The sequence below is a fragment of the Dromiciops gliroides genome, chromosome 3 (assembly GCF_019393635.1).
Source record: "Dromiciops gliroides isolate mDroGli1 chromosome 3, mDroGli1.pri, whole genome shotgun sequence".
Classification (NCBI taxonomy): domain Eukaryota; kingdom Metazoa; phylum Chordata; class Mammalia; order Microbiotheria; family Microbiotheriidae; genus Dromiciops; species Dromiciops gliroides.
In genome coordinates, this window is record NC_057863.1 from 329362304 (window position 1) to 329387273 (window position 24970).

Sequence of the window (24970 nt, forward strand, 5' to 3'; positions counted from 1 at the left end):
TTTATTTATACAGCATGTTAAGATCTGCAGAGCATTTTACATACGTCATCTCATTGGATCAAGAACTTAACTGGTCTCAATAACCATATAGCACTTTACGGATGCAAATTCCTTCCACACCCACACTCTAATTTGCTATTTATTATTCAGTTAAATTTAATAAACATTCATTGAGGGGCAGCTAGATGGCGCAGTGGATAAAACACTGGCCATGGATTCAGGAGGACCTGAGTTCACATCCCGCCTCAGACACTTGACACTAGCTGTGTGACCCTGGGCAAGTCACTTGACCCTCACTGCCCTGCAACAAAACAAAACAAAATTAAAAACAAAAACATTCATTGAGTGGCCACTCTGTGCAAACAGAGATAAAAATGAACAACATACCCTGCTCTCAAGAAGTGTGCACTGTGCTAGGATATAAAATGTGCTGAGATAGAAATACATTCAAGACAATCTGAGGTGGGAAAGAGCATTAACAGCCAGGGAGGTTCCATAAGATAATGGAAGACACTTTTGAAAGGAAAAAGTCCTTTTAAAAGGTCACAATGATGATGATGATGAATGTAATAATCATAATAAATAACTCCTCATTTCTTAGAACCCTAATAACCTATAAAATATGCATAGCAGGCACTGGTATCCTCATTTTACAAATTTTCAACTACAAAGTCTTAAGCAACATCATTAATAAGCAATGGAGCCAGGATTTAAACCCAGGTTTTTCCGCTCTAAGCCCTGTGAGTTCTCCACTCTTGTTCCTTAACAACTTCGCATACTTTCCTCAGTGTGCTCGAATTCTTGTTCTGGCTTTCACTTTTAGCTTGGGCATGCAGCTTTGGCACAGCTGTGCAGAATATAAGAGTGTCCCTGAGTATTCTCTGTAGAACTTTTCTGGCTCCTATGTCACCATGGCCTAAGTGGAGCTCAGATGTTGGTATGGGGGCACTTCTGTTAGAATAAGAACAAACATTTATATAATAGAGCTTAAAAATTTGCAAAGCACTGGAGCTACCTCTACATTATCTCATTTGATCCTCACAACAACCCTAGGGCATAGGAACTATCCCCATATGAAAGATATGGAAACAGGATGAGAGAGAGTAACTAACTTGCTTAGGATTATACAACTAGCAAGTGTCTGAGGCATGATTCAAACTTGGGTTTCCCAGGCACCTAGGTGTCACAATAGACAAAGAACTGAACTTTGGAGTCAGGAAGATCTGAGTTCAAATTCTGTCTCAGATACTTAGTTTTGTGACCCTAGTCAAGTCATTATACCTTTGGGGCATAATAAAAGTACATACCTCACAAGGCTGCAGTGAAGATTAAATGAGATACATGTAAAGTGCTTTGAAAACCTTGAAGAATAATATAAATGCAAGCTATTGTTATTCTTATTATTATTATTATTATTTCTGACTCCACATACTGACAGTGTGAAAGTTACCAACTGGTCCCACACCTGGAAAATCTTAGACAGCAACAGGGGATCAATTAAACTGAATATTACCAAGCTTCCTTATTTTATTGAGGTGTGTTTAGGACAAGTGAAAAGAAATATATATATATTCATGCACACACAGAGAGGAGGGTGGGAGGGAGAAGGGAGAAGGGAGAAGGGGAGGGAGGACAGGGAGGAGAGAGAGAGGGAGGGAGGGAGAAAAGAATCAAGGATCATATAGCTATAAATATTTTTGTACATGTGGGTCCTTTTTCCTTTTTTAATGATCTCTTTGGGAAAAAAAGACCTAATAGTGGTAAAAGTGGGTCAAAGGGTATGCACAGCTTTATAGCCCATTGGGCATAGTTCCAAATTGCTCATCAGAATGGTTAGATCAGTTCACAGTTCCACCAACAATGCATTAATGTTCCAATTTTTCCACAGCTTCTCCAACATTTATTATTTTTCTTCTTTGTCATATCAGCCAATCTGATAGGTGTCAGGTAGTACCTCAGAGTTGTTTTACTTTGCATTTCTCTAATCAAGAGTGATTTAGAGCATTTTTTCATATGACAATAGATAGCTTTGATTTCTTCATCAAAAAACTGCCTGTTCATATCCTTTGACCATTTCTCAATTGGGAAATGACTTGGATTCTTATAAATTTGATTTAGTTGCTGATATATTTTAGAAATGAGACCTTTATCAGAAGTACTGGCTATAAAAATTGTTTCCCAGCTTTCTGCCTCCCTTCTAATTTGGATGCATTGCTTCTGTTTGTACAAAAACTTTTTAATTTAAAGTTCACATAATTCTTTGGATTAAAACTGGAATAAAACTGAGTCTTTAAAGCTGTGTATGTGTGCTGTAAGATATAATGAACAGGTTGATTTTAGAAAAGCATGGAAAGACTTGCATGAAATAATGAAAAGTGAAATGAGAATGTTGTATACAGTAATAGCAATATTGTCCAAAGAACGAGTGTGAACAACCAAGTTATTCTGAGTATTACAAATTGTAAATACTCAGAAAAACTACAAAGCACCCATATAGGAGATGCTATCCACCTTCAGAGAAAGAACTGATAAACAGAATTATGGATAGTACAGTTTCACATATATTTATAAATCTATGTCAAATAATGACCTTCTCTAGTGCGAGGCAGAGAGGAAGGGAGGGAAACAGTTTGGAACTTAAAATGTGACAAAACTTAATAAAATTAAATTTAAAAAATAAAGCTGTGTGTGTGTTACAGTGAAATCCATCAGTAAATTAGCAAAATGAACCTTTGTTGATACTTCTGTTCTCAATATAATGGAACATCTATTTAACAAATGGTCGCTGGCCTTATTAAAGCCCCTTAGCATACCAAAGAGGTACAAAAATAACTAGTCTTAGGAACAAAAGAGTAAACACAAACAGAATTTTACCTTTGGCCAAGCTCCATCATCAAAGGGGCTAAATCAGAGCAATAATCATTGGTTAAATGCAAAAACTGAAAGAGAGAGGTCAGCATAAGCCCCACTTGCTAATTGGATGATCACTGATGGCCTTCAGCTTTAATATCTTCACATGTGAAGTGAAGTACATGGTTAAATCTGTTATCCAAATAACTCAAATATTCAAAATATTATTACTGAAAAAATGTGGCCTACCCTGTGAAGATTTGTTAACTACAGCTTGACTTCAATTTACCTGTAAAATAAATGTGTTCCTAGAAAACTGTCTGCAAGTGAAGATCTATTATTATAAAATAAGATTTTCCCCATTAACTTTCATTGTAATGAGTTTCCAAGCGGGAGGGGGGGGGGAATGGAGGAGGGAGAAGAATGACTGCAGAGTATAATAAGAATCACATTTAAGAAACCTAACATTTGCTTTGAGAAAGATACTGTCATTATTGGGTTATAGTCTTTATTGCATTTAATTCCTCCACACAACCCCAGTAAGAAACTTTATTCAAATGGACAATTAATCCATTTGACCTCAATGCATTCATTAACCAGACAAGTTTAAAATAGCCACTTGCTTAATTTCCATTTCAACTTTTCCTTTCACCATATTATATCTGACCTAAAAATCTGTAGAGTCCAGTATTCTGTCTCCTATAGTATCACTGAGGAACAATTTGTTGGACAGATGATATAAACCTCAAAAACTGAAGACTATATCCCCAAATCATATCTTGTTTCCCTTAACTTATGACTCTACCATCCACAAATTTGTACAGACCTTCTCTGAGCCCAATTATGTTTTCAATCTAAACTACCTGATGGGGAAAATGAATATTAATATTATCCCACCTGGGAAGACCATCAAATGAAAGGTCTAGATGTTATTCTTCATCTCATACATAAATTTATTTCCACACATATGAAACTTTCTCTGAATAAGTGATTACTGCTCTCGCTAATGTCTCATCTGTGAAATGCACCATGCTGCATGGCAAACCATACCACAACACCCCCAGCAGCATTATGACTAAAAGCCTGGCTGAGAGCTACCATGTATAAATTCTTTCTTTTTTCTTTCCTTTTCTTTTTTTTTGCAGAGCAGTGAGGGTTAAGTGACGTGCCCAGGGTCACACAGCTAGTGTCAAGTGTCCTGAGGCCAGATTTGAACTCAGGTCCCTCCTGAATCCAGGGCCAGTGCTTATCCACTGTGCCAACTAGCTGCTCTCCCTGTATAAATTCTTTTTATTCCCACACAGATGTCTCTAAAGCTACCAGCACAATGATATTCATAACAACTCACAGTCCTAGTTGGCATTGTAAGGTCTACAAAGTTCCTCACATACTGACAGTGCATAACACCTGATGGACCCTTCCTGCTGCTCGACAGTCCTTCTATGCTACTTCCAATGGTTCCCTAGCTCATTCTCCACAACAGTCGTTCTAAACCTTTTCTTCTTTTCTCAGGCCCCCAACTTTCCTGTTGGGATAAAGAACCCACTTTCTTACCACCCATCCCTCACACTCCTAATAAAGAACTTAGCCTTCCATTTCACTGAGAAGACTGAGGCAGTTCAAAAAGATACCCCCATTTCCCCTCCTCCAAAAGTCTTAGTATCAGTGCCAAGTCTCTACTCTTCTTCACTAAAGCTAATCTCTTTACCTCAGAAGATCCTGGTCTTTTTTATGTCATGGACCCCTTCAGCTGGTATAGTCTATGGCTCCCTTCTCAGAATAATATTCTTAAATATATAAGCCAAAACACATAGGATTACAAAAGAAATCAATTATACTAAAATATAGTTATCAAAATGTTTTTTAAAATGACAAGTTCATGGACCCTAGGTTAAGAACCCATGCTCTACCCATACCCATGACCTCTTCCCTTCTACCTCCTTCAGAAGCTTGCTCCAGCGATTATCCTTTTTCTCCCATTTATCTTCTATTTCTCTCTCCATTGGCTCCTTCTCATCTGACTATATGCATGTTCAGATCTTCCCAGTCCTTAAAAAGTCCCCTCTTGACCTTTCATCCCAACATAAATATAGTCCTATATCTTTCCTTCTCTTTAAATACCAACTTTTTACACAAGTTGTGTACATTTGACATAAACATCTACTTTCTCAATACCTGCTTCTTTGATGCATACAACTCCTCCATTATGATGGTGAAAATGTTCTCTTAAAGGAAGACTTCCTACTCACTAAACCAATGTGGTTTTTTTATTTTTATTTTAATCTTTCAGTCCTCAGGCCTCCTCTTCCCCAATTTGTCTGAAGCACTTCTCAACAACGATCAAATCCTCCTCCCTGTATACTTTTTCCTCCCCCAGCTTTAGGGACATCATTCTGTTCTGGTTTTCACTCTAGCTAATAGCATCTTTTATCTACTTTGCTAGCACTCTCTCCTCTTCTTGACCCCTTATGGTGAGTGATCCTTGAAGACTTATTTTTGGCTTTATTCTCTTCCACCTATTCCTTTGATAATCTCATTCACTTCAAAATGAACCTAGTTTTACATATCATCTCAAAAAAAATAATAACTCCTGAATCTCTATCTTCCTGACCCCATTTTTTTCATAAGTCTATATGTCCAATGGCCAACAAAGTATCTCTACATGTATGTCCTAGTAGCATCTGAAACATGATATGTTCCAAACTGGTCTTGGAATCCTTCCCCTAAAATCCACCTGCATTTGACTCTTTCTGCTTTCATGTTTAAAATCTGTGGCATTTTTACTATTTCCTGTCCCTTACTTCTCATATCCAACTTTATATCAGGGAGGAAAGTATGACCTTAACAGGGTTGATAGAGAACAGAGAAGAACTAAGTCATGATCAATCAACCAACAAGTATTTCTTTCTTTTTCTGCAGGGCAATGAGGGTTAAGTGACTTGCCCAGGGTCACACAGCAAGTAAGTGTCAAGTGTCTGAGGCCAGATTTGAACTCAGGTTCTCCTGAATCCAAGGCCAGTACTTTACCTACTGTACCACCCAGCTGCCCAAGTATTTCTTAAGTGCCTAATATAAGCCAAGCACTGAGGATACAAACACGAAAAATGAAACAACCCCTACTCTCCAGGAGTTTATATTCTAATCACAAGGGGAAAAAGTCGGAGAGGTAATCACTGACAGGACCTGAGCACCAGGTAGGGAAAGGGTACCCTCATTGGGATATAGGCATGCTGCAACAGAAACAGACAAACTCAATTCTAGGTCACTTGTCTATAGGAATGACTATGCTTTTTGTTGAACTGAGAGTATGATACCTTACATGACATACTCTTTCCAATGTCAGTCCCTTGTGATAAAGAAGGAAGACAAAATCCAAGTAATCAAGGATATAGACAGCAAGACAAAGGAAGCCATGCTGTTGCTTTTGCTGAAGTTTTTACATCCTAACTATATAAAGAATTAGACCTGGTGGTCAACACAGTGAAGAGATGAGAACATGCACCTCCCTCTTTTCACTGAAGAAGCAGGGGGTCATGGGATTGGTATGTTATGTTTGCCACCAGACACAATTGGGAGTTTTGGTTGGTTTTGTTGAATTAAAAAAAACATTGGAAAAAAAGGAAAACTCACTGGAGAGGCCAATGGGGAAGTATTTGTAAAGGAATTTGATATAAGAACAAAAGGTAAAGGGAGATAATGTGATGGTGAATGGTGCACTGGTCTTGGACCCAAGGAGACAGTTTCAATTATCACTTTGTTTTGGGGTTTTGTTTTGTTTTGTTTTGCGTAAGGCAATGAGGGTTAAGTGATTTGCCAAGGGTCACACAGCTAGTAAGTGTCAAGTATGTGAGGCCGGATTGAACTCAAGTCCTCCTAAATCCAGGGCCAGTGCTTTATCCCTGTGCCACCTAGCTGCCCCACAAGTATCACTTTGAACACACATTGGCTGGATTTTGGACGAATCACTTCACTTGTGAGTGCTCTGAGCAATTCTCTAAGAACTCCAAGTTGCAAAGAAAGTGCCAACTTTCTACTGGTACAAAGGGAATTTTCTCCCCTGGGAGCTAATTATCACAAGTCTGGTCCTTATCCCTTATCATTAAAAAAGTTTTGAAAAACAGATGAAGAGAACAGTTCTAATATATTATTTGATTCACATTTTGACCCAGGCTTGCATCCCACATCAGTGACAGATTCTATACATCAAAAATGGTCCCTTCTGGTATTCTTATTTAGGAAAGAGAAAGTACTCTAGAAAAATTCACTTAGGTAGAATTTGCAGCCATGTTGGACAATTAATAAAAAACAACAAATATCAATTTAATGATGATGTCATCATTTGAAAATATAACCACAAAGCTACAAAACAATGACATAGGACGCAGTCTCAGAATTAAGATGGCATTTTCATCATGTCATGAGATTATGCAGGTGGGGATGGGACAGTGTATGTATGAACACCTTGCAAGTTTGTCCCTAAAGAAATGGTCCTTAGGATATGTACTAAGACCTGAGAAATAATACATGAGTATTAGTCAATGTTGTAATCTTAAAAAACCATGGATGAAAAGTGAGGAAATGTTCATTACTAAGGTAAACAGAAATATATACAGAGACAACCCAACCTATAGCTATTTCACCAAGCCCCAAACTTAAACAAACCTTATCTCATTAGGGATCTCTTCCTCCTCTTCCTCTTTATTTCTGTTTCTCCAGTAAAAGAATGCCACAAGCATCAAAATTAGACAAAGGATAACGACAACCACAGCACTGCTAACAACTCCCGCAATGACACCAACACTCCTGGGCTGAGCTGTGACATACATTGAAAAGAGAAAGAACAACAGCATTGGCCCACATTGCATAAATATAAGAGATGCTACCAAGAAAGCATGGAATAGTATGTACAACTGTCCAGTCTGTTTTATTCATATTTAATAAAACTTCAATTAATTGGAATCGCCATTAATAAACTGTCTAGGATTTTCATTCCACCTTTATGATAGATACAAATTAAAACAGATTTTTACTGCTCAAAAAAGCAATTTCTAGGATTTATCATATGGGCAGTTAGGTGGCACAGTAGATAGAGTGCTGGGCTTTCAGTCAGGAAGATTCATCTTCCTGCGTTCAAATCTGGCCTCAGACACTTACTGTATGACCCTGGGCAAGTCACTTAACCCTGTTTGCCTCAGATTCCTCATCTGTAAAATGAGCTGGAGAAGGAAACAGCAAACCACTCCACTATCTTTGCCAGGAGATCCCAAATGGGGTCACAAATAATTGGATATAGTTGAAAATGACTGAACAACAAGAAGGATTCACCATAGGCTCAGCAAAAATTCAACCCAGTTTCCTACATTTTCTGCATAGTGGTTGAATGAAAATTAATCATCATAATGTGACTTTTGAGCCAATGTGGTATGGCAGAGAGCTGGCCTCAGAGTAAGGGGACCTGGGATCAAGTCCTTCCTCTAACACATCCTGTCTGTGTGATCTTGGGCAAACCACTAGACTTCTCACTGAACCATGACCTTCTCAGTCATGTCTGACTCTGTGACCCCATTTGGGGTTTTCTTGGCAGAGATATCAGAGTGGTTTGCCATTTCCTTCTCCAGCTTATTTTATAGATGAGGCAAACAGGGTTAAATGATTTGCCAAGAGTCACACAGCTAATAAGTGTCTGAGGCCAGATTTGAACTCAACTTTTCCTAACTCCTAAGTTTTCCTAACTGCAGGTCCAGCACTCTATCCATTGCACAACCTAGACTCTTCATGACCCATGGACTATACTGTCCATGTTTTTGGCAAAGATACTAGTATGATTTGCCACTTCCTTCTCCAGTGGATTAAAGCAAAGAGAGGGTAACTGACTTGCCCAGGGTCACACGGTTAGTACATGTCTGAGGCCAAATATGAACGCAGGTATTCTTGACTCCAGATAGAACTCTACCCACAGAGCCACCTACCTGCCTCATGAAATCACACATCAGAGAAATTTTCAAGGACAATAGGCAGAAAATATTTTAATAGAGAGAAGGGATTTTTTCCCTAACCCTTAAGTAATCATTAATTAACTAATTCCATTAGAATATGAGGTCCTTGAGGGCAGGGAATCTCTTTTGCTTGTTTTTTTATCTCCCAGAGCTAAGCACAGTGCCTAGCACAATAGTAAGTGATTAATAAATGTTTACTAAATGCCTAATCAGAATACCCCATTGCTCAAGATACCTGTTTGAATCCATGCTTTCTTGTTCTAGAAGCAGGAAATACTAACATAGTTCTCAAGATAGACTCACGTGAAATGACCTGAAGATCCAAGAGACAAGTGCTGGTCCCAATTGCATTAGAAGCGACACACTGGTATAAGCCAGAAGAGACAGAGCTGATATTACGGAGGGTGACTGTTCCCTGGATTTGGTCTGCATAGAGAGCGACAGAAAGAGTATTTAGGCTTGGAAAAGAAAAGGAGAATTTTTTAAAAGGCAATTTTGATAAAAATTTCTAGCCAAAAGAAATCTTCATTGAATATGACAAACATTTAGCACTTAACTATGTGCAAAGGCACTGTGGTGAGAAAAATAAATGATAAAAAATGAATCTGTCCCTCCCCTCAAGGAGAGTACATTCAAATGAAGAGATGCAACATGTAGACAAGTTAGTAATTGGTAACTCTACATACAGAGTTAATGCAAAATTATTTCAAAATTTCAAATGAGGAAAGGTTTCATGTAGAAGGCAACACCCTAACTCTGAAGGACTCTACAATGTGAAAAATGGAGCAGATTTCAGGCATAAGAGACCAACTGTGGCATGTCCTGTACCTCTACCTCATCTTTCACACCTATCCCTTTCGATTCACTTCCAGGGCTCTACCCAAGTTCAGGTCCTCGTCACCTTTTCCCTGGACTACTGCAAGAGCCTAACAGCCGCCTAATTGGCTTCTACCCAAGCCTATCCCCATTCCCATTCATCTACTATACATCTAATGTAATATTTCTGAGGCATAAGTCTGACCATGTCATTCCTGTAAGGAATTCTAGTAGCTTCCAATCACCTTTTGACTTAATTATAAACCCCTGCATTTAGCATTTTAAGCCCTTCACACCTGCCCCAGCCAACTTTTCCAGCCTTCTTATACACACTCTATGATGTAGCCAGATTGTGTTCCTTGCTGTTCCTCATAGCATCCAACCTCCCTGCAAGCCTCTTTGCCTTTGCAGCGGTTGTCCCTAAAGCCTCTAGAATGCTCTTCTTCCTCACCTCCATCTCTCAGGACCCTTAGTTTCCTTTAAGATTCACTTGAAGTACCACTTTCTGTATCAATTCTTTCTCAGTTCTTCCCAGTTGCTAGTGCCTTCCCCCTCCAAGATTAGCTCACATTTGCTGTAGGATAAAATATAAACTCCTCCATTTGGCTTTAAAGCCCATTACAAGGGCAGCTAAATGGCGCAGTGGATAAAGCACCGGCCCTGGATTCAGGAGGACCTGAGTTCAAATCTGGCTTCAGACACTTGATACTTACTAGCTGTGTGACCTTGGACAAGTCACTTAACCCTCATTGCCCTGCAAAAAAAACCAAAAAGACAAACAAAAAACAAAACAAATAAAGCCCATTACAACCTGGTTCCAACCTATCTTTCCATCTGACTATATATGACTCTCCTTTCAATCTATACTCATGCCAACCTGTCCTTTCTGTTCCTGACCCAAAGAACTCTACCCCTTATTTCCATACCTTTGCACTGGCTGGGAAGTTCTCCCTTTCTCCCTCCCTCTCACAGAATCTCTCATTTCCTTCAAGACTCAGTCCTTCTGCATAATGTCTTTCACAGTCCTCCAACTGCTACTTATTTCATATTTACTTATATAAGTACATGTTGTCTCTCCTGATTGAATGAAAGCTCCTTAAGAACAGGATTTGCTTTATTTTTGTCTTCATATCCCCCCAGTGCCTAGCACAATGCCTGGAATATCACTGGCTCTTAATAAATTCTTCTTGATTGATTTGACTGAAATGCTAATTATATGAAAGTAATATGAAATAAGACTGGAAAGGTAGATAGGCAACAGATTGTGAAGGGCTTTAAATGCCATGCTGAGATAATGTTTCAAAGGAGCATGCGCTACACTTCCCTTCTTTTTTAGTTGAATCAGGAAACAACCTTACTGAAGTTCTGAAGGGCATTATGGCAAAAGCAAATAAGTAAACGATCCCCTCTAGAACATTTGGCCTCTGCCTCTCCTCACTCATTCCACTCTTACTGGTTCAACTGTTAGGAACCTTTTCCTTACATCAAGCCAAAACCTATCTCCATTTTCCACTCATTGCTCCTAGTTTTAGCCTCCAAGGACAAGCAAAGTCAGTGAACTTCTGGCTCTCCAAAGAGCAATGGAGAGCAGATATTGCCTAGCCGTGTCTCAACCTGCCATTATGTATATCAACTTGGTACTTTCTTCTTCATTTCCACCCTAACCCTCTTCCCAAATTTTTACAAGGTTAACCCAGACACTTCTGTAATTGATTTTCTTAAGCTATAATATAAACACACCACCCCAGCCTTCATCCAAATCACAGATAAAAAAATGCTAGACAGGACAGGACCAAGGACAGCACCCTGGGACATTACACTAAAACTCCTTTCAAAATGTCTCTGGGTCTAGTCATTCAATTATATCTAAATCCACCTATACATATTATAAGCTAGTCCACACATTTCCACTTTGTCTACAGGGATATTATGACATTCTCTGTGATACACAGAAAGGCAACACTGGGTCTAGAGTCAAAAGAATGGGTTCAAATACTACTTTCTGAAACATCACCTGTGTGAACTTGAGTAAGTCACTTAAGCTAAATGGCCTCAGTTTCTTCATCCGTTAAAACAAATAAAAAGATGGAATTGGACATATGGCCTTTTAAGTCTCTTCCAGTTCTTTATCTATGGTCCTATGACTTGCTGTACATAATATCTACATAATTAATCGTATTATAATAATTTTAAAGGTGGGAAAAGTGGCATTTCATGAGTAAGATGTTGCCAGTCTCTGTCCAAGAAAAATAATGCAGTAATAGCTAATTTCAATTATTAGCTAAGTTATATAGAGAATAAGTAGAATTAATTTTAACAATTTTCAACTGAGATATAACCATGCAAACTACTGTTCTAGAATTCAGGATGTTACTCTGTACCCCAATACTACCATTATACTACTGATGTTTCAAAAATGTAACATTTCTGCAAATAATCACTATTTGTATAGTTATCAAGTCTCCCCAATGACTGTAATGAAAATAATTTCTTTATAGTAACAACCACTTATCCACAGGTCAGAGCCTCAGTTAATTCAATTGTCTGAAGTCACCAAAAACCTGGAAGTCAATAAAGAAAACTCAAGAATTAGCACTGATGAAAATAGAAGACACAAAGCCCAAGCATTTTATGCCTAAGAAAGAAGTACATGCATTGTGTCAAAATACAAAGAGTTAGGTCGTCCACTGATCTTCCACAGGGGGTTCACACACGTAGCGGGGTCCTTCCTCTAGATGTCTTGCCCTCTTGTGGGTATCAGTGGATGAAAGAACAGGACAAGGGGCAGTTAGGTGGTACAGTGGATAGAACACCGGCTCTAGAGTCAGGAGTACCTGAGTTCAAATCTGGCCTTAGACACTTAACACTTACTAGCTGTGTGACCCTGGGCAAGTCACTTAACCCCAATTGCCTCACTAAAAAAAATTTAAATTAAATTAAAAAAAAGAACAGGACATTTATCAGTTTTCCTTCATTTTTATCACATCTTTTTTCAGTCATAAAGCTTCTTGATAATATCCTTTATGTTTATTCTCTTGTATAATCTGTGGCTGTCAATGTCTTATAGACTATTTATGTCCCTCCCCACTGCTCTTTAAGTGACCCACAACTTTAATCCTTTGGAGATGATAATAGTCAATGATTTGAAACTATATAGCATCAGTAGGAAAATGTTATGATGGGGTTCACTGTTCGTCTAGTTTCTATCCAATATATAGATATTCATGATTCATATTCATAGTCAACCTTTTCTGCTAGTCAAAGTAATTTTACATACAAAACTAAGGCTTAATTATCAGGCTTCCCCTGGCAATCTTCAGGTTTTTTTAATCATCTTTTTAAAAATTTTATTATTTATTTTATTTTTATTTATGAAATAAAACAAGCATTTCCATAACATAGTATAATAAAGATGACTGCATATGAAACTGCATATATTATATAAAGCTTGCTATTCTTTTTAAATATATAATAAAGCTATCATGTAAATTACTTTTTTTCCTCCCCCAACACAAATCTGTGTGTATATAAAATCATTCTACACATACTTCTCCTTGTCAGTTATTTCTCTGTATGCAAATAGCATAGATGGGTATTTGCAAGAGTCAAAATTACTTATTTACTCAAAGTCGTTCTTAAAATAATATTGCTGTTACTGTATACAGTGTTATCTTGGTTCTGCTCATTTTGTTCTTCATTATCTTGTGCAAGCCTTTCTGTACTTTTCTATCACTGAACTCATCATTTCTTAGAGCACAGCAGTCCTCCATTACAATGATATACCACAACTTGTTCAGCCATTCCACAATCAATGGGCATCCCCACAACTTCCAGTTCTTTGGCACCACAAAGAAAGCTACTTTATATATTTTAGAACATATGGGTTCTTTTCCTTTTTCCCCAATCATCTTTGGAAACAGACCTAATAGTAGTATTGCTGGGTCAAAGGGTAAAGGCAGTTTAATAACTCTTGGCATAATTCCAGATTGCTCTCCAAAATGGCTGAATCGGTTCACAATTGCACCAACAATGAATCAAGTGTCCCAATTCTTCCACATCCCCTCCAACATTTGTTACTTTCCCCTTTAATCATTTTAAGCAATCTGATAGGTGTAAAATGATATCTCAAGGTTGCTTTAATTTGCATTTCTCTAATCAATAATGACTTACACCATTTTTTCAATGACTTCAACCTTCAGTTCTGTCCTGAGCTATAAATGGAAAGTAGAAAGCAAAAATCAGAGGCTATAGATAGCAGGTTAGAAGGGCAGGGGACAGTGAAAAACAGATGCACTGAATCTCACAGAGAAAGACACAGGGGAAGAAGCTAAATAAACACCAAGTAGGATAGCAGAGAAGTGAGGGAATTCGAGGAAAGGACAAACTGAGTACTAAATATCTCCAAAGACCCTTGAGGATATTTATAATGATTACCGAGTCATCATTAAAAGGTTAAATTGTGTTTAGTACACTTTATTTACTAAAGCAAGGGAAAAGTTAAAGTAAAGTTTGGACACCTAAAAGGTCAGGATTCGATTAGATGGTAAATTAATTTACCCAGACTACCCCATTCTCCAAGAATGCCTGATAAATAAGGCCTCGCTGTACACTGTAAACATTCGTTGGATGAGACATTTTTGTGGGTTTCCCTTTTATTGCCTGGACAATGTTTCTATGTTTTTTTGTTTTTTAATAGTCTTTTTTAAGTTGTAGTGTTAGGGTCCGAGTGTGATATCCTGTTCCTGAGGCTGAGGACCCTCCTTCTCCCAAGAAGGAACTGGAGCAATAGGTCTCTTTCCTGCACTATTACAGTGCCCTCCTGTCTAAAGCCTCTCCCCACTCTAATTCATCCTCTACAAAGATGCCAAAGAGATTCTCCTAAAGTATAGATCTGACCACCTTACTCCCTTATTCAAAAGATTCTGGTGACTCCCTCGTATTTCAAGGATCAAATATAAACTCTTCTGATGCTTAGTCTTTTACAGCCAGGCACCAACCAACTTTTCCAGTCTTGTTATATTATTTCCTTTATCCACACTAGAGTCCAGTCAAACTGGCCTGCATGCTTCCAAACCTAACGTCCCATGCCTAATTTGACCTTTGGGATAATTTTTGGTTCCACCAACTATAAATAAAACTTCAAAGGTTATAGAAATTAGCCATTATTGTCATTGTTATTAACACTATCACCATATAGCTACACCTGTTGTAATCCTAATTGATCTATCAGTAATCATTAAATACAAACCTACTCTGTGCTGGGTCAGGTGCTGAAAACATAGATAAAAGAAATTAAACAATCCCTACTCTAAAGAAGCTTACATCCCTCCCCTCTCAGCCTCACCAGTTTTTGTTGTTGTTACCCTTCCAATTTATAATGTTATCAGTTATCATTTGTATTGTTTTCTTGGTTCAGCTAACTGCACTTTGCATTAGTTTATGTGTCTTCCTATGCCTCCCTGTATTCTTCATATTCACCATTCCTGAAAGTACCATGGTATTACATTACACTCGTGTACCACAATCTGTTTAGCCTTTCCCTAATCAGTGGACATGTGTGTCACTACATCTCTTTGAAAATGTATTCCACATTTTACACAACTGTTTTAGAATGAAGCTTTTAGAACACTACTTATTTGTGAGTTGGGATGCTAGCATAAGAATGGCAAACCCCTACCTATCCCCAATTCCTACCCATTGTGATAGGAATCATAGGGACCTGAATTGAGTGGGTTAAAGATGCTCCAATGGAAAGAGCATTGACTCTGGAGTCAGATGGCCTGGGTTCAAATTATGACCCGGATGATGCTTAATAGCCCTGTATCTTTGAGTAAGTCCTCCCTTTCTTCATCTGTAAAAAACAAAAATAATATAACTTGTGGCTAACACCTCTGAAACTTTTTTGAATATGTAATTCTATTGAAATACTGAAAATTTATAATTAAAAATAGCAGGAAGCAATACCATTATAATGCAAGTCATCTAAAATGCAGAACAATTACTCCAAACAAGAATTTTTTTTTTATGTTGATGCTTAAAGAAAGCAAATTTAGAGGAGGAAGAGAAAAGGAGGTAATCATAATAGATTGAATATATTCTGAAGGAAATGTCTGAGTATCCTTAATTAGAGTTTAGACATTGCCTTATTGGTTCTACATGTCTAATTTCATACTAAAACTTGGGGCTTCCCTTTTCCATGAAGTAAGCATTTACACTTATTAGTCACAATTAAGGTTTTCTTTTTGACTCACAGATGAAATGAAGAGAGCTTCCCAAAGTAAGTTGGCAAAAGTCTGAAAATGGAGGAAGGATAAAGGAGATTTAAAGGGATGCATTAATGTACTCAGAATAAAGACTGCCTGTGGTACAATTTCTAAGCTATGAGCAATGAAAAGAGGAAAACGGTGGATAAGATTCCCTTGGAGAGGAAGAAAGGAGGTGGTGGGGGAAGAGAAATTTTCTAAAGCCACCAGGTGGCACCATTGGCCCAGGACAACTTGTCTGTTACATGAAGGTGGTTGGATCCTGTGTGAAAAGCACATTAAGTATCCTTAATTCAGAGTGCCTGAAAATATTTTATGAAATACATAATTATAACACTGCAACAGAACACAAAATTAAATGGAAGACAGGCCCATAACAAACATTTTGGTTTTATTTCATTCTAAGTGCCTTTCACGTACTCCAGCTAAAATGAACTAAATAACCATTCTTAAATTTCATTTTGTCTTCACCTACCTTGGTTTACACTGGAGAGGACTGTCCTCTACCTTTTCCATTGGCCCATCTCCATCTGCTAAAATGTTTCCCATCCTTCAAGGCCTGGCTCAGGTGCTACCTTATCTATGATCCAATCCATCCACCCCCCACCCCAGTTAAAAGTGATTTACCCCTCCCTCAAATCTCTCATTGCATAATTATACTTCTTTTTAATATACTTAAGCATATTATAAAATATTTTTTCATTTTTTGTGCCCATGTCTTAGCTCTCCCATTAGACTCTACACTCCTCGAGGTTAGACACTGTCTTATTTCATCTTTATAACTCCTCTTTGGATTGGATGCATCTTTCACAAGGTAGGCATTTAATATTTGTTTGGATTTAAACATTAAAGTGAATCTTGACTATATGGAAAGAAAATCTGAGTAACTTAGGCAAAGACTCTTACATAAGCCTAATCTCTGAGTTTTCTACACTGAACATTCTATGTCCTTCCTAGGGAAGATGAAATAATCGGGACTGCTAAATCTCTTTCCAAAGTGGCAGATTTCATTCATAACTGCTAAATTCTCTTTTCCTTACATTCCATTAATGAAATGCAATTTTCTTCTAAAATATCAAATTAAAGTTTCCAGGTTTCGTAAAGGAATGGCAACTACCCTATTCATTCCTACCCATTTTCATTTCAGTTTTAGTAAATACCTGAACCTTTCCTTTCAACATTTCTTTGCCAGGCTCTTTCTTACCCTGAAGCTTTCTCTTTCTGGACTATAAGCCTTATGAGGACGGGGACCTGTGTCTCACCTAAATGTTTTATCACCACTAGGGCACAGAACAATGCAAGGACCTGATATTTGTCTTCTGAATTTCACATATGTCTCCTTTGTCTAATAAAAATGTGTGCTGAGAGGTCCTCAAATAACAAAGTAAAGCTTAGCTTTAAATTTTCACTTCCATGAAAGAAGAAAATTGGATGGCATTATAATTGCCATCCCCATGGCCCTAGAAAGCAAATCTATGGGCAGATCTTCATTGTAATTATGGGTCTTAGGACATCACAGACACCAATGAATATAGATGGTAATTTCATAAATAAGGCACATGTAGAGATGAAAAGAATACAGTTCTCTTACCATAAAAGGTTAAGCATATACAGAATGATAATAAAGGCAGCATCTCTGTGAACCCTTAACACAATATTATTTTTCAAGAACTACATGGCAAAACCAGTGACAACTGAACATTATCATGATAAACTTGGTAACATTTGTGCTTATAGCAACAACACAGGCTGCGTCTGCAAATACCTTGTGTAGCAGATGGAGGTAGCCTGGGGATATTATCCAACTTTTCCCAGAGATACGTTGGCCGGGGAATGCCTTCTTCTGAACTACAGATCAGTATGACATCACTACCTATGTCCTGGGATCCTTGAATGCGACAGAGTGGGACAGAAGGGGGAACTGCAAAAGGAAAAGAAAGTTATATTATCTTCTAACTCACAGCAAAGTGATAACCTGTGAAATATATCCTAATTAAGTAACACTCCGGGTGCCCATACCATGGGAAGGATCACCTTCCAGGTGAGACTGCCTCACAGCAAGGTTCTAAGACCAGAGCAGGAAGAGACCTCAGAGGCCACTTAATCCACCCCTCATCTTTGAGATCTACATGTATAATGGAGGTCCAGGGAAGTTAAACTGGGCAACTAGGTGGCACAGTAGATAGGGCACTGGGCCTAGAGTCAGAAAGACCTGAGTTCAAATTCAGCCTCAGACATATATTAGTTGTTTGACCCTGGGTAAGTCAATTAGCCGCTGTTTGCTTCAGTTTCTTCATCTGTAAAATGGGGTTAATATGAGCATCTACCTCCCAGAGTGGTTGGGAGGATAAAATGAGATAATATTTATAATATCACAGTGTCTGGCACATAGTATGTGCTATGGAAATGTTAGACACCACCACCACCACCACCATCATCATCAGGCTTGCTCAAGGTTACATTAGTTGTAAGCTTCAGAAGTGGGATATGAATCTAGTTCCTCTGACTGTAGAATTAATTAATGCTCTTTCCAAAGTACTAAGATGCTTCCTTGTGGTACTTTCAAAATCAAACCCTCCTACATAGGATTATAAAGTGGATTTGCCTTATAATTAATTCCTCTCAGACTAGTTAACAGTACTGTAATCAGTACCAAAAGCATTTATTTACTACCAACAACAGGCCAGGTATTTTATGAACATCAAGAAAAAATGTTTAGGTTAAAGGTTTTCAATCTAGATTAATTAACATAGTACAGGTGACACAAAGAAAACAAAAGAGAACATTTGGAGAAGAAGTTAAGAAACAACAACTACGGAATAGTTATTAGATTTATTTCCCAAGTCAGAGGGAGAATGGCAATACTGTTCCAAGCCCAATTAAGGATCACATAGCTCTGCTCTACTGGGTTTTCAACAGCTCTTGTTGCCTCTGCTTTCAAACATCAAGTGTTCTTCTAACCTTCATCTCCCAAGTTTGTGTCCCTAGTCTCATGGAAGACTAAGAAAGTATATAGATAACTGGGCACAATTCAACACAAGCAGTGGAAAAACAAGTCCAAGCAGAAATGTACTGCCTATGCCACCTTAATAAATGAAGGATATCATGTTAACTACATTAAGAGCTGCCACATTTTCTATGAATTTACCACACCTTATTTCCACATTTCCTAAAAGTAAAGGAAGGGAGGACAATGGGAAGTTGGCTGAAGAGGGAAATGGTAGTTAAGTTCTAATTGAGTGATGGAGTCAGAGACATGACTTTAAAGCATGGTGATAAGCGTTCTTTTTAAAATGTGCATAATTGTCAATTTCATGATTTAATAACTTTTTGTTAATTTGGGGGAAATCCTCATATTCTACTTGAGAACTGAGGAGGAAGCAGCATAGGGTAGAGGAAGGAACACTGGATTCTGGGGTCAGACAATCTGGGTTTGAATCCTAAGCTTGGATACTTAATATATGTAAGGTTTGGGGAAAGTAACAATCTCCTGAAACTCTAACTTCCTCATTTGTAAAATGTGGGAGGGGATTGGACCAGATGATCTCTCAGGTACTTCTCACCTCAAAATCCCATGATCCTAGTTAATTCCAAGTCTACACTATATTCCCTCTCCAAGGGGGGAAGAGAGGACATACACTGAGTAGGGGGGAAAGGGCATAAATGGAAATAATACTTACTGACTTAAAGAAACAATAAGTATCCAGATCCAATTTAGTGAAGTCACTCAAGAGTAGAAGAGAAAGAGGAAGAGTTGGGAGGAGTGTAGATTAAAGGGAGTAAGATGTGAATAGTCAGCAAATATCCAGCTTAATCAAGTTAAGAGCAGGGAATTTGCTAGCAGCTCTCTACTTTTATATCCTATATCTTATTTAGGAGTGCTTTACAATTTATAGAGCACTTTCACCTATGTTATCTTAATTGATTCTCACAATCGCCCTCTGAAGTTACACAGGGGACAAGTATCACCACCTGCAGTCCCTCCAATTACAGAGTATCCTACAGGAATCCTCCCAATCTCACCAAGACCCGGGTGTCCCCTCTTACCTTCCCCTCCTTTGACCCACTGTCACCATGTGTCAGACTGCCAGACTACCTCTTCCATAATAATCAACATGGGGCAATGTTTTATGTTGACTGCAGGGAAACCAAAAGATTATAAAGTATAACTTCAGGGGAATTACCCTAGTGATCAGTCAGACAACTGTTCTCTACTTGTCACTAAAACTGACTCTGGCCAGTGGCAAGTGGTGGCTGCAATCCCAGAAAGAGACTGCTACTTTGGTAATGATATTTAATCAAAGGTCTCTCCCTATCCATCTCCTTACCCCCTCACCGGGGTCTTACTTCCTGACCAACTTTCCTCATCAGAAAATTTAACTTTGATCTAGGAAGAACACAACTAAATGATAAGTTTCAGAAAGGCACATGGGAAATAACATGGTACAGAAAATAGGTATATGGAAAAACATGGGGGAAACACCCAAGAGATGATAATGAGTGAAAAGAAGAACAGAGACTAAAGCACCAGCCCTGGATTCAGGAGTTCCTGGGTTCAAATCCGGCCTTAGACACTTGACACTTACTGGCTGTGTGACCCTGGGCAAGTCACTTAACTCCCATTGCCCCACAAAAAAAAAAAAAAAAAAAAAAGAAGAAGAAGAACAGAGACTATCTAATGGGATAACCAAGGGAAATAAAAGACAGGAACAATAACTAGACTTACATGTAAAGACCAAAAAAACCTTGATCCCTTTTTTAAACCCACCTAAAACAGTAAGCCCAGTGACCCCAATGTTCCTGCCACCTCTGTCTGGGAGGTTATTGACTAAGCACTGATATGTGCCTGTGTCCATCAGCTGGGTGTTATTGATGAAGATTGAGACATTAGTGGCTGGCATGGTGCCTGTAAATCCTACCCTACCATGGAACCGTGGGGCACCATCAAACATCTGTCCACCCTGATACAGAATGACCTGCAATAAAAAAAGAGAGAGAAATTAAATCTGCAACTGAACCTTCTCCTAGACTATGACAGAAGCGGCTTGGGTGACTGTAGGTATTAGTGCATATTAGGAGACTTAACCCCATAGAGTCAGATCAAGAAGCAATGATCACAAATTCTACTATTTGGTTCCTTTAAGGTGAGTGGTTCTCATAAGCTTTTTGATCTTAGGACTCCTTTATACTCTTAAAAATGATTATGCTTGGACATGTTTATAACGAGGGTTTTATTACTTTCTTTTTTCAACTAGGGGGAGAATAGAGAGGTAAGGAAAGAGGGTAGATATTTACTAACTGAAAAAAAATGAGGAATCCAAAAAGCTTTTATGTAGAACAGACACACACCAATCTTTACTGTATTAGAAATTAAAACTAAAACATTTATTAATTCAGTTAAGAATAAAATAGTGAACCCATTATTACATGGTTAACTAATCACATATTTTTATAAAAACTAACTTCATTTTCTGAAACAAAAAAAATGAGAAGAGTCACTGTTTTACAAAGCTCTTTTATGTCTAACTTAAGAAGGACAGTTGGATTCTCCTATCTGCTTCTGCATTCAATCTTGTTTCAATATTTTTTTTGATTGAAGTATATGAAGAAAACCTGGCTTCAAGCAGATACATAGTTGGAAAATGGAGGAGCATTTTAATAGACAAATAATATCTTAGTATTTTATGAGAATGATTTTCATCTGAAGGAATATGTGAAAAGGTTTGAGGGACTCCCAAAGTCCTCAAAACACACTTTTGAGAATCACTGCTCTAGGCCCTAAACACTAATCTGTAAAATGGAGATGAAAACTTTCTTCTGTCAGTTCCACAAGAACAATATCCACATGTTTACCTTGAGTATAGCTTATAAAAATCGGTACACAAAATGTTTTTAATAGCTCAGAAAATCACTACCCTTCACCTGATTAGTGTATCACAGAATCATAACTATAGTCAGAGACTGAATGCTGACTAATATCCACAACAAGGAAGAACAATTAATAAATTTATGATCTGTCTAGTTCTAATTTTATTACCAAAAATAACTGTTCCAGTAACAGATCTTTAACAAATGACAGTTGTTTATACTTCATAAGCATGTCTGAATTTCATAGCACGAAGACAGGTTCATCAGATACTTTCATGTGCTAATGTCTGACCAAGACAAAAGAACTTATGAAAAGCAATAATTATCTTTAAGTGCAGTACTGTATACAAAAGTACAATTCATTAATCTGCTAAAATTTTTTACTGCAATGAACATTAACCAGTGTGAATCTTTAGCTAAAAATAGATACATCTAGCAGTAATGAGTATTAGTAACCTGAGCAAGTAAAATATTAATTTAGTGAGTCATAGTTTCAATTTTTACTTGCATATACCTTTTTTTTTAAAGACCTTGTCATTTCTTTCAGACCATAATTCTAGCTAATTTCCTTGAGTGCTCTAATGTACTTTTGAAAACTTTGGAAGAAATCTGTTAAGTAAATACAAGTTGGAATTATCATTCCATTATTTCTTTATTACTGCTGCTATGACTAGCAATGACTGATACCACATTCTGGTTTGGGAATGACACTGTTTTCCTGAAGGTCTATACCAACGGAGAACAAACTCTGGCAAGGTCCCACAAAGCTGGACTAGTTTGAAGTAGAAGGCTGGCAAAAAACTATAGGTCTGTTGCCCAAAAGCCAGTGAAGCCAAGGACAGAATGGCTTATCAACAAAGGGCTGGAAAACAACACTTTTTCATCGGTAGTAACTCAGAAATAACATGGTAGGATTTCAATCCACATCAATGGAAGGTATGACCCACAGCAATAAATCATAGTTTCTTAAGTATCACACCTATAACCTAACTTCATTAACTCACTCCTTAAAAACAAAATGCTCAAGTGACATAACATAGGTTGGGGGATGGCAGAGAGAACGGAGAGGGCTATGGTTCAGGAAGGGAGGAAATTAGCTCAAAAGAAGCAATGTTATAAATGTTACAAATAGGCAACCAGTCAAAAAACACTACCGTGATGTTACCATAATGTTAAGTGAAGTTTGATTACAATGTATTAACATTATTGAGGAAGGATATTAGTTGGGGGCTACATTATTTAGAGCATATCTGTATTAAAATACAAAGCTCTCTTATTCATTAGTGCTTACTGGCCCCATCTTTACTATATCCTTTTTCCCCCTTTCAGTGCTCATACATCTTACCAATTCGCATGGGAAACAAACAGTAAACACTTAAGAAAGGGTCCTTTTACCCTTGGTTAATTTCAAAGTTGATATCCAGGAGAATGGGTCTATTCCTCTGGTGTATATGTATGTATGTATGTATGTACATATTTACACACACACACACACACACACACACACACACACTGCAATGATCAGAGCTGCTTGAAAAGGAATTTCTATGAATGTCACTTGTATCATATTGGATAGTTTACTAGCTCTTAGTAAATGCTTAAGTGATTAGAGGTGATCCAGAGCAGATACAAATATATTATTACACTGAACAACAATACCTGTTCAGGCTGGTTGGCATTGGAGAGGGGGATGACCATCCAAATGACATTGAGGTTAATTAGGGCAGCACTAGTGGTGAAGGTACAAGGCAGCACTGCTGTCTGGCCACGAGCTACTTGTATACTCCCTGGGCTCTCTGACACATCTAAAGATGATGCTATCCCTATAAAACAAGAAACACAAGAGTCAAGCACTTGCCTTATTCTTGCCAACTTCAAAAAGATTTCATTAACAACATAATAAAGACAACGCCAGAAGGCAGAGAAGATAATTTTGATTACATGAAGCTGAAAAAGCTTTTATACAAATAAAATTAACTTACCTGAAGGGAAGTAATCAAAAGGGGTAATGTATTTGTATTACATTTGTTACATATAAATAAGGGTTCAATAACCAAGATATATAGACAACTAACAGAAAGCTGTAAGATGAAATGCCATTCCCCAATAGATCAGTGGTGAAAGGAAATGAACAAGCAGTTCTCAAAAGAAGTATCACAAGCAAATTAGCAGTCATATGTTCCAAATCACTAATAACAGGATAAAATTCAGTCAAAACTACTCTGACATTTCACCTCATACTCTCAGCTAACTGAAAAAGATAACAAAAGACAAAAATGGTCACTGTTGGAGGAATTGTGGGAAGGCAGGTACACTAATGGGCTGTGATGGTGGAATTAAGAATTGGTATAACCATTCTGGAAAAAAATCTGGAATTATCCAAATAACGTGATTAAAATGACAATACCCTTTGACCCAGAGATCCCACTGCAAGGCATATACTCCAATGAAATTTCTGACAAAAAGAAAAACTCCATATACACAAAAATATTCATAATGATGCTTTTCATGGTAGAAAAATCTGAAAACAAAAGGCATGCCCACTGAATGGAGCTAAACTAACTGCAGTGTGTGAATATAATGGATTATTACTTGCTGGAAAAAAATACCAAACATTAATTCAGAGAAGCATGAAAAAAGCTTTATATTAACTGATGCTGAGTGAAGTAAGCAGATCCAGGAAACTACAGAGACCACAAAACAAGTAAAACTAAATGTAAAATTATATAAAGCATAAGCTTTCCCCAAAGATATGAGAAGACACTGCCCTTTTGCAGAGGTAGGGATCTAAGGGTGTTGATATAACACGAATATAATAATGTCAGATTTTTTAATGTGTTAACTGGTCTTACTGAAATTTCTTTTTCTTTTAAAAATAAATTCCTTGTTATGAGGAATGAATCTCTGGGAGGAGATGGAGGTATAGAACACAGGAAAAAATGTAGGCAATGTAAAAACTATAGCTATTTTAAAAATCCATTTTAGAAAAATCAAAAATGTGAATTGCCTGAATGAGTCCTACTACAGTCCTACTAAGTCACTACAGGCTTAAGTCACAAAATAATAAAAATGAAAATTTTGAAAGGTTATTAAGACCATGCTACCATCTTCTAGAAACAAGCCATATCAACATTAGAATCATATATATATATATATATATATTTTTTTTTTGTGGGG

General features: G+C 37.6%; 1 protein-coding gene across 2 annotated transcripts in view; it reads right to left on the bottom strand.

The window, feature by feature from the left end:
- The window catches only part of IGSF11 (immunoglobulin superfamily member 11), a 190000-nt gene that overhangs the window by 5690 nt on the left and 159340 nt on the right, over positions 1–24970 (bottom strand). For both annotated transcript variants that reach the window (XM_043998255.1, XM_043998254.1), the window contains exons 2-6: positions 23453–23616; positions 20694–20901; positions 17691–17846; positions 9150–9272; positions 7513–7663 (exon numbers count right to left, since the gene is read on the bottom strand). In XM_043998255.1, the coding sequence (XP_043854190.1) occupies positions 7513–7663; positions 9150–9272; positions 17691–17846; positions 20694–20901; positions 23453–23616 (802 nt within the window). The remainder of the gene's footprint in view (positions 1–7512; positions 7664–9149; positions 9273–17690; positions 17847–20693; positions 20902–23452; positions 23617–24970) is intronic.